This window comes from Doryrhamphus excisus, chromosome 19, assembly GCF_030265055.1.
Source record: "Doryrhamphus excisus isolate RoL2022-K1 chromosome 19, RoL_Dexc_1.0, whole genome shotgun sequence".
Classification (NCBI taxonomy): Eukaryota; Metazoa; Chordata; class Actinopteri; order Syngnathiformes; family Syngnathidae; genus Doryrhamphus; species Doryrhamphus excisus.
The window spans coordinates 1,934,402-1,947,500 of NC_080484.1; the positions used below are offsets into that span (position 1 = coordinate 1,934,402).

General features: G+C 33.7%; 1 protein-coding gene across 1 annotated transcript in view; it reads left to right on the forward strand.

The window, feature by feature from the left end:
- LOC131106963 (otoferlin-like) overlaps positions 1–13,099 on the forward strand; it is a 44,070-nt gene that overhangs the window by 618 nt on the left and 30,353 nt on the right. Inside the window, 12 exon segments of the mRNA XM_058056536.1 lie at positions 3,329–3,404; positions 4,500–4,626; positions 4,711–4,765; positions 4,835–4,966; positions 6,292–6,354; positions 6,431–6,515; positions 6,591–6,750; positions 6,835–7,021; positions 8,706–8,892; positions 10,652–10,875; positions 10,954–11,062; positions 12,815–12,992. Of these exon segments, the coding sequence (XP_057912519.1) occupies positions 3,359–3,404; positions 4,500–4,626; positions 4,711–4,765; positions 4,835–4,966; positions 6,292–6,354; positions 6,431–6,515; positions 6,591–6,750; positions 6,835–7,021; positions 8,706–8,892; positions 10,652–10,875; positions 10,954–11,062; positions 12,815–12,992 (1,553 nt within the window). The 5' untranslated portion in view covers positions 3,329–3,358.

Genomic DNA, 13,099 nt, shown 5'->3' on the forward strand with positions numbered 1-13,099 from the left:
GGGAGGTTCCAAGCCACAAAGTATCATTTCTGGATTAATTTCTCATAGTTATGACATAAAAAAACCTGTTTACAACTTTCTAAATACAATTTTTAACATTATTAGAGACCTCTCGATATGAAATAACAGCCCTATATTCACATTTTTACCAAAGAAAGTGCAAGAAAGAGTTTACCTTGTCGGGGAGCAGAATCAATGGTGGACAGGAAGTGATGTCAGGGGTTCAAAGTGGAGTTTTATTTTGTAGTAAGCTACGTATGGCCATAACAGTAACCTGTGTTATTATTGTGAGTACTATTATGATGTTATTATTATTGTGCCTGTGGTGAGATAATAAAAAGGGGTGGTGTTCTCACCCGACAATTAGTGACACCTAGTGACCAAAGTACAATACTACATTCACAGGTTGAATGTGGGTAATGACTGATACTGTATTTGTATTTACAAACAACCTGATGTACAGTGGTATGGAAAAGTATCTCAACCTTTTTTGGAATTTCTCACGTTTCTGCATAAAATCATCAACAAATGGGATCTGATTCAGTAGGTAGGTAGGTAGGTAGGTAGGTAGGTAGGTAGGTAGGAAGGTAGGTAGGTGGGTAGGTAGGTAGGTAGGTAGGTAGGTAGGTAGGTAGGTAGGTAGGTAGGTAGGTAGGTAGGTAGGTAGGTAGGTCGGTAGGTAGGAAGGTAGGTAGGTGGGTAGGTAGGTAGGTAGGTAGGTAGGTAGGTAGGTAGGTAGGTAGGTAGGTAGGTAGGTAGGTAGGTAGGTAGGTAGGTAGGTAGGTAGGTAGGTAGGTAGGTAGGTAGGAAGGTGGGTAGGTGGGTAGGTAGGTAGGTAGGTAGGTAGATAGGTAGATAGGTAGGTAGGTAGGTCGGTAGGTAGGTAGGTAGGTAGGTAGGTAGGTAGGTAGGTAGGTAGGTAGGTAGGTACGTAGGTAGGTAGGTAGGTTGGTGGGTGGGTGGGTGGGTAGGTAGGTCGGTTGGGTAGGTAGGTAGGTAGGGAGGTAGGGAGGTAGGTAGGTAGGTAGGTAGGTAGGTAGGTAGGTAGGTAGGTAGGTAGGTAGGTAGGTAGGTAGGTAGGTAGGTAGGTAGGTAGGTAGGTAGGTAGGTGGGTAGGTGGGTAGGTAGGTAGGTAGGTAGGTAGGTTGGTGGGTGGGTAGGTAGGTCTCCTTAGGCAGAGGATTCAGTTCAGTAGGTAGGTAGGTAGGTAGGTGGGTGGGTAGATAGGTAGGTAGGTAGGTAGGTAGGTAGGTAGGTAGGTAGGTAGGTAGGTTGGTGGGTGGGTAGGTAGGTCTCCTTAGGCAGAGGATTCAGTTCAGTAGGTAGGTAGGTAGGTAGGTAGGTAGGTAGGTAGGTAGGTAGGTAGGTAGGTAGGTGGGTGGGTAGATAGGTCGGTTGGGTAAGTAGGTAGGTAGGTAGATAGGTAGGTAGGTTGGTGGGTGGGTAGGTAGGTCTCCTTAGGCAGAGGATTCAGTTCAGTAGGTAGGTAGGTAGGTAGGTAGGTAGGTAGGTAGGTAGGTAGGTGGTTAGGTAGGTAGGTAGGTAGGTAGGTTGGTTGGTGGGTGGGTAGGTAGGTAGGTCTCCTTAGGCAGAGGATTCAGTTCAGTAGGTAGGTAGGTAGGTAGGTGGGTGGGTAGGTAGGTGGGTAGGTAGGTGGGTAGGTGGGTGGGTGGGTAGGTAGGTAGGTAGGTAGGTAGGTAGGTAGGTAGGTAGGTAGGTAGGTAGGTAGGTGGGTAGGTAGGTAGGTAGGTAGGTAGGTAGGTAGGTAGGTGGGTAGGTAGGTGGGTAGGTGGGTGGGTGGGTAGGTAGGTAGGTAGGTAGGTAGGTAGGTGGGTGGGTAGGTAGGTAGGTAGGTCTCCTTAGGCAGAGGATTCAGTTCAGTAGGTAGGTAGGTAGGTAGGTAGGTAGGTGGTTAGGTAGGTAGGTAGGTAGGTAGGTGGGTGGGTGGGTGGGTAGGTTGGTTGGTAGGTCTCTTTAGGCAGAGGGTTCAGTTCAGTAGGTAGGTAGGTGGGTGGGTGGGTGGGCGGTTAGGTAGGTAGGTAGGTAGGTAGGTAGGTGGGTGGGTAGGTAGGTAGGTAGGTCTCCTTAGGCAGAGGATTCAGTTCAGTAGGTAGGTAGGTAGGTAGGTAGGTAGGTGGGTAAGTAGGTCGGTTGGGTAGGTAGGTAGGTAGGGAGGAAGGGAGAGAGAGAGGGAGGGAGGTAGGTAGGTAGGGAGGTAGGTAGGTAGGTAGGTAGGTATGTAGGTAGGGAGGGAGGGAGGAAGGGAGGGAGGGAGGGAGGTAGGGAGGTAGGTAGGTAGGTAGGTAGGGAGGAAGGGAGGGAGGGAGGGAGGGAGGGAGGTAGGGAGGAAGGGAGGAAGGGAGGGAGGGAGGGAGGGAGGAAGGGAGGGAGGGAGGGAGGGAGGGAGGTAGGTAGGTAGGTAGGTAGGTAGGTAGGTAGGTAGGTAGGTAGGTAGGTAGGTAGGTAGGTAGGTAGGTAGGGAGGTAGGTAGGTAGGTAGGTAGGTCTCCTTAGGCAGAGGGTTCAGTGACTTATTCCCCCTTCTGTCATTGTTTTCATGCTATCCTCATTAAAATATAAAACCCTACAAATGTTTGGGTGGTTTCAGTTAAAGCAGACACTGTTTTTTTCAACTGTGTGATTTTGACAAAGATCAAATCACATTTTATGGTGATTTTATGCAGAAATGTAAGAAATTCCAAAAGGTTCCGATACTTTTTCATACCACTGTATGAGAAGTGAAATGAAGTTTATATCATGAGAAGAAGTATTTAAGGTGGCCAATTGCAAGTTGCATCTTCTGTGAAGAATAGCAACATGCTAGTGTCAAAACAACTGTCAAATAACCTGAAATCAAAGATTGTTCAGCATCATGGTTTAGGGGAAGGATACAAAAAGCTAGCTCAGATATTTCATAGCACATTTGGACAAGCTAGCTTCGTTTTGAAACTAAAATGGAGTTATTTGGACATAACAAGGGGCGCTATGCACGGCGGGTGAAGAACCTAGCATTCCAAGACCAATACTTGCGACCCACAGTTTATATACACACTCTTGGGGTCACTTGGTCGGCCGGTCTCTCCTGGGAAGGTTCACTACTGTTCCGTGTTTTCCTTATTTGTGGATAATGGCTCTCACTGTGGTTGGCTGGAGTCCCAAAGTTTAGACATGGCTTTATAACCTTTTCCAGACTGATAGATCTCAACCCATCCCAGTTATGTTATGTTTTAACGGAATGGGGAATCACTTTTTCACATAGGCTATGTAGCTTTGGACCCCCCCCCCCCCATGCATATGATATGAGGTTTACTAAAAACGGATTGTTGCAGATTCGTGCCGCACACCACGCAAAGCGAAGCATGAAGCGCAGTAAGCACCGCGGCCACAAGCAGGAGAAGAATGGAGGTATGGACCAATGACGCGTTCAAGTACGTTCATCTGACGGGTGCCCACAAAAAGGGCACTTTTTTTTGCATCGATCGTTCTTTATTGCTGTCTGGTTCTACCATATTTAACTTATTGTGTGGAAATATGGGCTAATAACTACAAAAGCAATCTTCACTCGCTAAATGTACTTCAAAAAAGGCCAGTAAGGATAATTCATAATGCTGCCTACAGAGAACATACTAACTCATTCATTCATTTATTTTCTACCACTTATCCTCACGAGGGTCGTAGGGGGTGCTGGAGCCTATCCCAGCTGTCTTCAGGCGAGAGGCGGGGTATGGTTTTAAAACATTTAAAAACATTTTTTAAAAATTACAATTTATTTAAAATAATTTAAAATAATTTAAAATAATTTAAAATAATCAAAATTAATTTAAAATAATTTAAATACAGTAAAAAAAGAAAAAAAATTAAAAATAATAAATACAAATTTAAAATTGTTTAAATTTTTAAACATTTTTTTTTAAAATTTAAAATTTAAAATTTAAAATTTAAAATTTAAAATTTAAAAATTTAAAATTTAAAATTTAAAATTTAAAATTTAAAATTTAAAATTTAAAATTTAAAATTTAAAAATAATAAATAATAAATAATAAATAATAAATAATAAATAATAAATAATAAATAATAAATAATAAATAATAAATAATAAATAATTTTAATTAAAATTATATCAGAAAGGCAGGAAGTGAACAAATTCAACAGTTGAGTATGTGTCCAAAAACATTGGCAGTGACAGCTGTGGCTGTAGGCAACCTCCTGATGTAGTCCTGAGTCAGCATTGGCATGGCTGAGTTAATTTTTATTAACTCAGCCTTATCCAACTCTTTGTGCACCGTGAAATGCTAATGCTAATGCTGACTCAGCACTTTGCTCCAGACCATTATTACAATTATTATTATTTATTATATTAATTAATTAATTATTATAATTTTGCTTCTGTTGCTGCCGTGTTGTGCAATAAACAACCATTTCCCTTCGACTTTCTCATGTACTCCAAATCATGATGGTGTGTCAGCCTGTTAGCCGCTAATAGTTGTCACTGTTGATCAGATGAGCCCGCTGTCCTGGAAGCACAGAACCTGGATCGCCAGGCCGCGTTCATGGGGGCCCGCTTGGAGATGGACGCCGTCTCGCTGGCCTCGGTCACCGCCGTCACCACCAACGTGTCCAACAAGCGGTCAGGACTCGTGCAGTGGTGGAATATTTGGGCACCATGTTGACTTCAGTCCAGTTACTCAATGGCTGTGTGGCTGATACGCAGGTCCAAACCCGACATCAAGATGGAGCCCAGCTCCGGCCGGCCTGTAGATTACCAAGTAAGCCAGGATGACACTTGCTTTCTCGTGTCCGCTTGATTGACGCGTGCGTGGCGTGCGTGGCGGCAGGTGAGCGTGACCGTGATTGAGGCCCGACAGCTGGTGGGGCTCAACATGGACCCCATGGTGTGCGTGGAGATTGGAGAGGATAAAAAGTACACCTCCATGAAGGAATCCACCAACTGTCCGTACTACAATGAGGTTGGTGACCGATATTGTTTGGCGTATTCTTGCCCACATGTCACATGACACATGACTCCCAACCAACTGACACGCTATTTACATATTTATTTCAGCAATTTGTGTTTTATTATATTGGTTTTTATACTTGGGATTTTGATTACTATTATTCAGCAGTCATATTGTTTGAGTTCTGTTTTTATTTTTATTTTTATTTTTATTTTTATTTTTATTTTTATTTTTATTTTTATTTTTATTTTTATTTTTATTTTTATTTTTATTTTTATTTTTATTTTTATTTTTATTTTTATTTTTATTTTTATTTTTATTTTTATTTTTATTTTTATTTTTATTTTTATTTTTATTTTTATTTTTATTTTTATTTTTATTTTTACATAATCTGTTTTATTGCAAATATTAACATTCCATATGTATTATATTATATATACTATAGATTTTAATTACTATTATTCAGCAGTCATTTTGTTTGAGTTCTACTCATTTATGTTTCCTTGTGCCTATATTTATTGACCTTTTTTTTAATTTTTATTTTTATTTTTATTTTTATTTTTATTTTTATTTTTATTTTTATTTTTATTTTTATTTTTATTTTTATTTTTATTTTTATTTTTATTTTTATTTTTATTTTTATTTTTATTTTTATTTTTATTTTTATTTTTATTTTTATTTTTATTTTTTTAATTTTAATTTTAATTTTAATTTTAATTTTAATTTTAATTTTAATTTTAATTTTAATTTTAATTTTAATTTTAATTTTAATTTTAATTTTAATTTTAATTTTAATTTTAATTTTAATTTTACATAATCTGTTTTATTGCAAATATTAACATGCCATATGTATTATATTATATATACTATAGATTTTAATTACTATTATTCAGCAGTCATATTGTTTGAGTTCTACTCATTTTTATTTTTATTTTTATTTTTATTTTTATTTTTATTTTTATTTTTATTTTTATTTTTATTTTTATTTTTATTTTTATTTTTATTTTTATTTTTATTTTTATTTTTATTTTTATTTTTATTTTTATTTTTATTTTTATTTTTATTTTTATTTTTATTTTTATTTTTATTTTTATTTTTATTTTTATTTTCATAAAAGAGCAACTTAGCTGTATACAGCTCGTATGTACGTATCAGCCCTACAGCTGAGGCTTAAGGAAGCCCGGATCGCTGTGACATCATAGCGATCCGAGCGTTCACAGCCATCCTTTCAGGGCTCACTTCCACATGCGTTGATTAACATGATAATACAGATAATATATGCTAACAATATTTATAAAGCTTAACTATGTTAATATGTGTTGATGATTCTTTTGTAGTATTTTGTCTTCGACTTCCACGTACCTCCGGATGTGATGTTCGACAAAATCCTCAAATTGTCTGTAAGTGGCTCGATTCGGCCATGACGGTAAACATTCAAGAATAAAATAAGTGCCCCCCCCCCCCTCAACTTCATAGGTCATCCACTCCAAAAACCTCCTGCGTAGCGGGACACTAGTGGGGACTTTTAAAATGGACGTGGGCACCATCTACTCTCAGCCAGGTGATGCGTTCAAAGTCACGGTAAAGCTCGTTATCGTTGCCTTCAACTAACCACGCCGGCGTTGTCCTCCTGAAGAACATCAGTTCAACCACAAGTGGGCTCTGCTCTCCGATCCGGATGACATCACGGCCGGGTGCAAAGGTTACGTCAAGTGTGACATCGCAGTGGTCGCCAAGGGTGACACCATCAAGACGCCGCACAAGGTCACCGAGTCGGACGAGGACGACATTGAAGGGTAACACCCCCCACCCCCCTTCCCCGCCCACTTCTTCTCAAAGTCATTTACATATGGGATTCCAAGAGATGCATTGTCCTCCAGGAACCTCTTGATCCCGGACGGGGTCCCGGCGGAGCGGCAGTGGGCCCGCTACTTCCTGAAGGTCTACAGGGCTGAGGGTCTGCCCAGGATGAACACCAGCATCATGGCCAACGTCAAAAAGGCTTTCATAGGAGAGAATAAGGACCTGGTGGACCCTTATGTCCAAGTGCAGTTTGCCGGCCAGAAGGCAAGTAACGTACACACGCAGACACATGCCGAGGTCAAAAGGTCACCGTTATCAAAACTTTATTTATAAAGGTACACTTTGATATTTTGGAAAGCAACACGTGGAGATACTGTATGCTGACACTATTATTTGTAGCAATTATTATTTAGAGCAATTATTTTTGCTTTTTTTCTTTATTATTATTTTTTTTATTTACTTTTTTATTTTATTAAAATTTTTCTTTATTTTTTAAATTTATTTTGTCTTTATCCAGATATTTAAATTTTCATCTTGCGTAATAGAAGTGGAAGAGTGAATTGAATTATTGATTTAATTCTTCATTTTAACTGGTAGGCATATTCAAATAAAATATTATTATTATTAAAATAAAAAATATTATTATTATAATACAATATTATTATATAATTCTTAATAAATTATTTATTATTTATTTATATATTAATATGCATTATTATTAATATTATTACGCATATTCAAATAAAATATTATTATTATAATACAATATTATTATAATAGTTCTTAATAAATTATTTATTATTTATTTATATATTAATATGCATTATTATTGATATTATTACGCATATTCTAATAAAATATTATTATTATAATACAATATTATTATTATAATTCTTAATAAATTATTTATTATTTATTTATATATTAATATGCATTATTACTAATATTATTACGCATATTCAAATAAAATATTATTATTATTATAATAAAAAGATTATTATTATAATAGTTCTTAATAAATGATTTATTATTTATTTATATATTAATGTGCATTATTATTGATATTATTACGCATATTCAAATAAAAGATTATTATTATAATACAATATTATTATTATAATTCTTAATAAATTATTTATTATTTATTTATATATTAATATGCATTATTATTAATATTATTACGCATATTCAAATAAAAGATTATTATTATAATAAAAAGATTATTATTATAATACAATATTATTATAATGGTTCTTAATAAATTATTTATTATTTATTTATATATTAATATGCATTATTATTAATATTATTACACATATTCAAAAATATTATTATTATAATAAAAAGTACTATTATTATAATACAGTATTATTATAATAATAATTTAATAAATTATTTAGTATTTATTAATATGTATTATTATGAACATTATTATGAACATTATTATGAACATTATTATGAACATTATTATGAACATTATTATGAACATTATTATTAACATTATTATTAACATTATTATTAATATTATTATAAAAATAATATATTGTGACTTTATTCCCATAATATTTTGACATTATTCCCATAATATTCACATTTTCTTTCTCAACCTAATTTTCAAAAAAATACAACTTTGTTTTGTTATTATTGTTTTTTTCTTGTAATATTACAGCTTTTTTCCTTAATATTTTAAGTCAATGTTAAGAAAATTTCAAAATCTTCCTCATAATAATATTACCATAATGCTGTACAAAAAATAACAGAATGAAATATGTAAAGGAATATAAATTTTGGTAATATATTTGGTAATATAGTATTCCATTATTTTATTCCAAAAATAAAACACATTTAGAAATCCCAGTTTGTGCGTTTCTAAGCAAAGATGTCTTCCCACGGACGAAACATGTGGTTCCCTCCACTAACACCAGGTGAGGGTTTTGTGTTCCACCAGGGGAAGACGTCGGTCCAGAAGAGCTGCTACGAGCCCATCTGGAACGAACAAATCGTCTTCACCGAGATGTTCCCGCCGCTGTGCAAGCGCATGAAGATACAAATCAGGGACTCGGACAAAGTCAATGATGTTGCAATCGGGACGCACTTCCTGGATTTGAGGAAGATTTCCAATGATGGAGACAAAGGTGAGGCCTCCCTGCCGGAACCATTATTATTAGTGCGGACCTGCCAACATGTAGGAATTTGTTGTACTCGGCATGCAGTTTGATTAGCTTTACTGTTCTCCATTTTGTTGCATTTTGCTGGTTTAGTTTCAGTACGGATCAATTAAAATTAAAATTAAAATTAAAATTAAAATTAAAATTAAAATTAAAATTAAAATTAAAATTAAAATTAAAATTAAAATTAAAATTAAAATTAAAATTAAAATTAAAATTAAAATTAAAATTAAAATTAAAATTAAAATTAAAATTAAAATTAAAATTAAAATTAAAATTAAAATTTCAGTGTCTCAATACTATTTCAAATCTAGGGTGGGTGACAACATTTCTGGCATGACAGAAATAATTTTAATGAAAATGAAAATGAAAATGAAAATGAAAATGAAAATGAAAATGAAAATGAAAATGAAAATGAAAATGAAAATGAAAATGAAAATAAATTAAAATTAAAATTAAAATTAAAATTAAAATTAAAATTAAAATTAAAATTAAAATTAAAATTAAAATTAAAATTAAAATTAAAATTAAAATTAAAAAAATTATAAAATTCCATTTATAAATGGAATATTTACATAGAGCAGACAAAACCTGCTAATTACCGATGTTTCATTAGAGCCCTCCAGACATAAAATAACACCCCTACAGTCACCTTGACACTCCTGTTAGCCAATATAGTAGTAATAATAACAAAAAATTGGTTATGATATAGACTTACACTTTTTTTCCCACTTCCTGTTCTGTACAGTACTTCCTGCGGTGACTATTGTCTCAACAAGGTAACATTACTGACCCCTAGTGTCCAGTGTGCAATACTACATATAATGAATTGAACTGAACTGAACTGAACTGAACTGAACCGAATTGAATTGAATTGAATTGAACTGAACCGAATCGAATTGAAGCAACTAAACTAAACTAAACTAAAATAAAATAAAATAAAATAAAATAAAATAAAATAAAATAAAATAAAATAAAATAAAATAAAATAAAATAAAGTAAAGTAAAGTAAAGTAAAGTAAAATAAAATAAAATAAAATAAAATAAAATAAAATAAAATAAAATAAAATAAAATAAAATAAAATAAAATAAAATAAAATAAAATAAAATAAAATAAAAATAATAAAATAATAATAATAATAAATAAAAATAAAATACAATAAATAAAAATAAAAATAAATAAAAATAAATAAAAATAAATAAAAATAAATAAAAATAAATAAAAATAAATAAAAATAAATAAAAATAAAACAAAACAAAACAAAATAAAATAAAATAAAATAAAATAAAATAAAATAAAATAAAATAAAATAAAATAAAATAAAATAAAATAAAATAAAATAGTCTCAGACGCCATTGGTCAACAGTTGACTGTTAGCCATTAACCACCACTAGGCGGCGTCAACTGATGTTGTTGTTGTTGTTCTTTTTTTTTAACTTCCTGTTCTGTACAGTACTTCCTGCGGTGACTATTGTCTCATCAAGGTAACATTCCTGACCCCTAGTGTCCAGTGTGCAATACTACATATAATTCCATCGTCTTCTGAATGTCTACTAAAAAATATAAATTAAAAAATTATTAAAAATTATTTAAAAAAATATAATCTATATTTAGGTCTTGAATGTTAAAATATTAATCTTTATTTATTATTTTTATTTGATTTAATTAACTTTATTTAATTGATTCAGTCTGTGATTAAATGTGGGATTCTGTGATGACTTCCAGGCTTTCTGCCCACGCTGGGCCCCGCCTGGGTCAACATGTACGGCTCCACGCGGACCTACACCCTCATGGACGAGTACCAGGAGTTGAACGAGGGTCTCGGTGAGGGCGTGTCCTTCAGGGCGCGTCTGCTAATCAACCTGGGCGTGGAGATCCTGGACCCCTCGTCTCCCGACACCTCCAGCTCCACTGAGGTGCAGCTGGAGAGCATACCAAACATCTCGGAGGTGAGGTCCATTGTTGTTATCTCCATCGCTTGTTAATGATTAGCATCTTCATCTGCCGCATCATCAACATTTTCACAGAATGCCACTGGGAAGATGGAGGAATTCTTCCTATTTGGGTCTTTCCTGGAGGCCACCATGATTGACAGGAAGATTGGAGACAAGCCCATCAACTTTGAGGTCACCATAGGTACCGTATATGTGATGGACATGGACATGGACCTCCATTGGACATCTTTTATACTTCATTTTCAATAAAGAAAACACTTCAGGCGAGACTGGTGGCCAGCCAATCACAGGGCACATATAGACAAACAACCATTCACACTCACATTCATACCTATGGACAATTTGGAGTGGCTAATTAACCTAGCATGTTTTTGGAATGTGGGAGGAAACCGGAGTACCTGGAGAAAACCCACGCATGCACGGGGAGAACATGCAAACTCCACACAGAGATGGCCGAGGGTGGGATTGAACCTGGGTCTCCTAGTTGTGAGGTCTGTGTGCTAACCACTTGACCGCCGTGCAGCCCTGACAAATTAAATTAAATTAAATTAAATTAAATTAAATTAAATTAAATTAAATTAAATTAAATTAAATTAAATTAAATTAAATTAAATTAAATTGAATTGAATTGAATTGAATTGAATTGAATTGAATTGAATTGAATTGAATTGAATTGATTTGAATTGAATTGAATTGAATTGAATTGAATTGAATTGAATTGAATTGAAGTGAAGTGAAGTGAAGTGAAGTGAAGTGAAGTGAAGTGAAGTGAAGTGAAGTGAAGTGAAGTGAATTGAACCGAACCAAACTGAACCGAATTGAAGCAACAAAACAAAACCAAACTAAACTAAACCAAACCAAACCAAACCAAACCAAACTAGAATTGAATTGAATTGAATTGAACCGAACTGAACCGAATTGAAGCAACTAAACTAAACCAAAATTAAATTAAATTAAATTGAATTAAATTAAATTAAATTAAATTAAATTAAATTAAATTAAATTAAATTAAATTAAATTAAATTAAATTAAATTAAATTAAATTAAATTAAATTAAATTAAATTAAATTAAATTAAATTAAATTAAATTAAATTAAATTAAATTAAATTAAATTAAATTAAATTAAATTGAACTGAACTGAACTGAACTGAACTGAACTGAACTGAACTGAACTGAACTGAACTGAACTGAACTGAATTGAATTGAATTGAATTGAATTGAATTGAATTGAACCGAACTGAACCGAATTGAAGCAACTAAACTAAACCAAACCAAACCAGAACTGAACTGAATTGAATTGAATTGAATTGAACTGAACCGAATTGAAGCAACTAAACTAAACCAAACTAAACCAAACCTAAATTAAATTAAATTAAATTAAATTAAATTAAATTAAATTAAATTAAATTAAATTAAATTAAATTAAATTAAATTAAATTAAATTAAATTAAATTAAATTAAATTAAATTAAATTAAATTAAATTAAATCTAATCTAATCTAATCTAATCTAATCTAATCTAATCTAATCTAATCTAATCTAATTATTACACATTCAGTCAAATGAATAACATTATTACTGTTTATAAAAAAAACAAAAAAATAAGTTTTAAGTTAATATTATTGCCAGTATATTAAATAACGTAAAATAATAATCATAAATAAATCATAAATAAATGGTGGCCGAGTGGTTTGCTCATCTCTCTTGGGCGTCTCTGTGTGGACTTTACGTGCCCTGTGATTGGCTGGCGACCAATTACCTCACTCCTAAAGTCAACTGGGATAGGCTCCAGCATACGGGAGTAACCCGAGTGAGGAGAAGCGGCCTAGAAACCACCAGTGTACACCAGTGTAAACCATCTTCTGGTTTCTGGATAAAAGCACTTGATACTTGATATCAAATCAAATGAGACCCGTGATGGCTTTTTGGGCAGGTTACTATGGAGACGAGTTGGACGGCGCCATCCAGCCCAAATCGCGAGGCAAGAAGAAAGAAGACGGCGAAGAGGAGACGGAACTCATCCACGACTCCAGCGAGGAGGAGATGGACGACGATGGCGACCTGGCCTCGGTGGCGACCACCCCGCCCATGAAACCCGTCGTCACCGATCGGTCAGAACCGCCAGCATCAGTTGATGCCGCCTAGTGGTGGTTAATGGCTAACAGTCAACTGGTAGCTGCTGTTAGCATCTGATGTTTCATTTACTTCAATTTCGTTT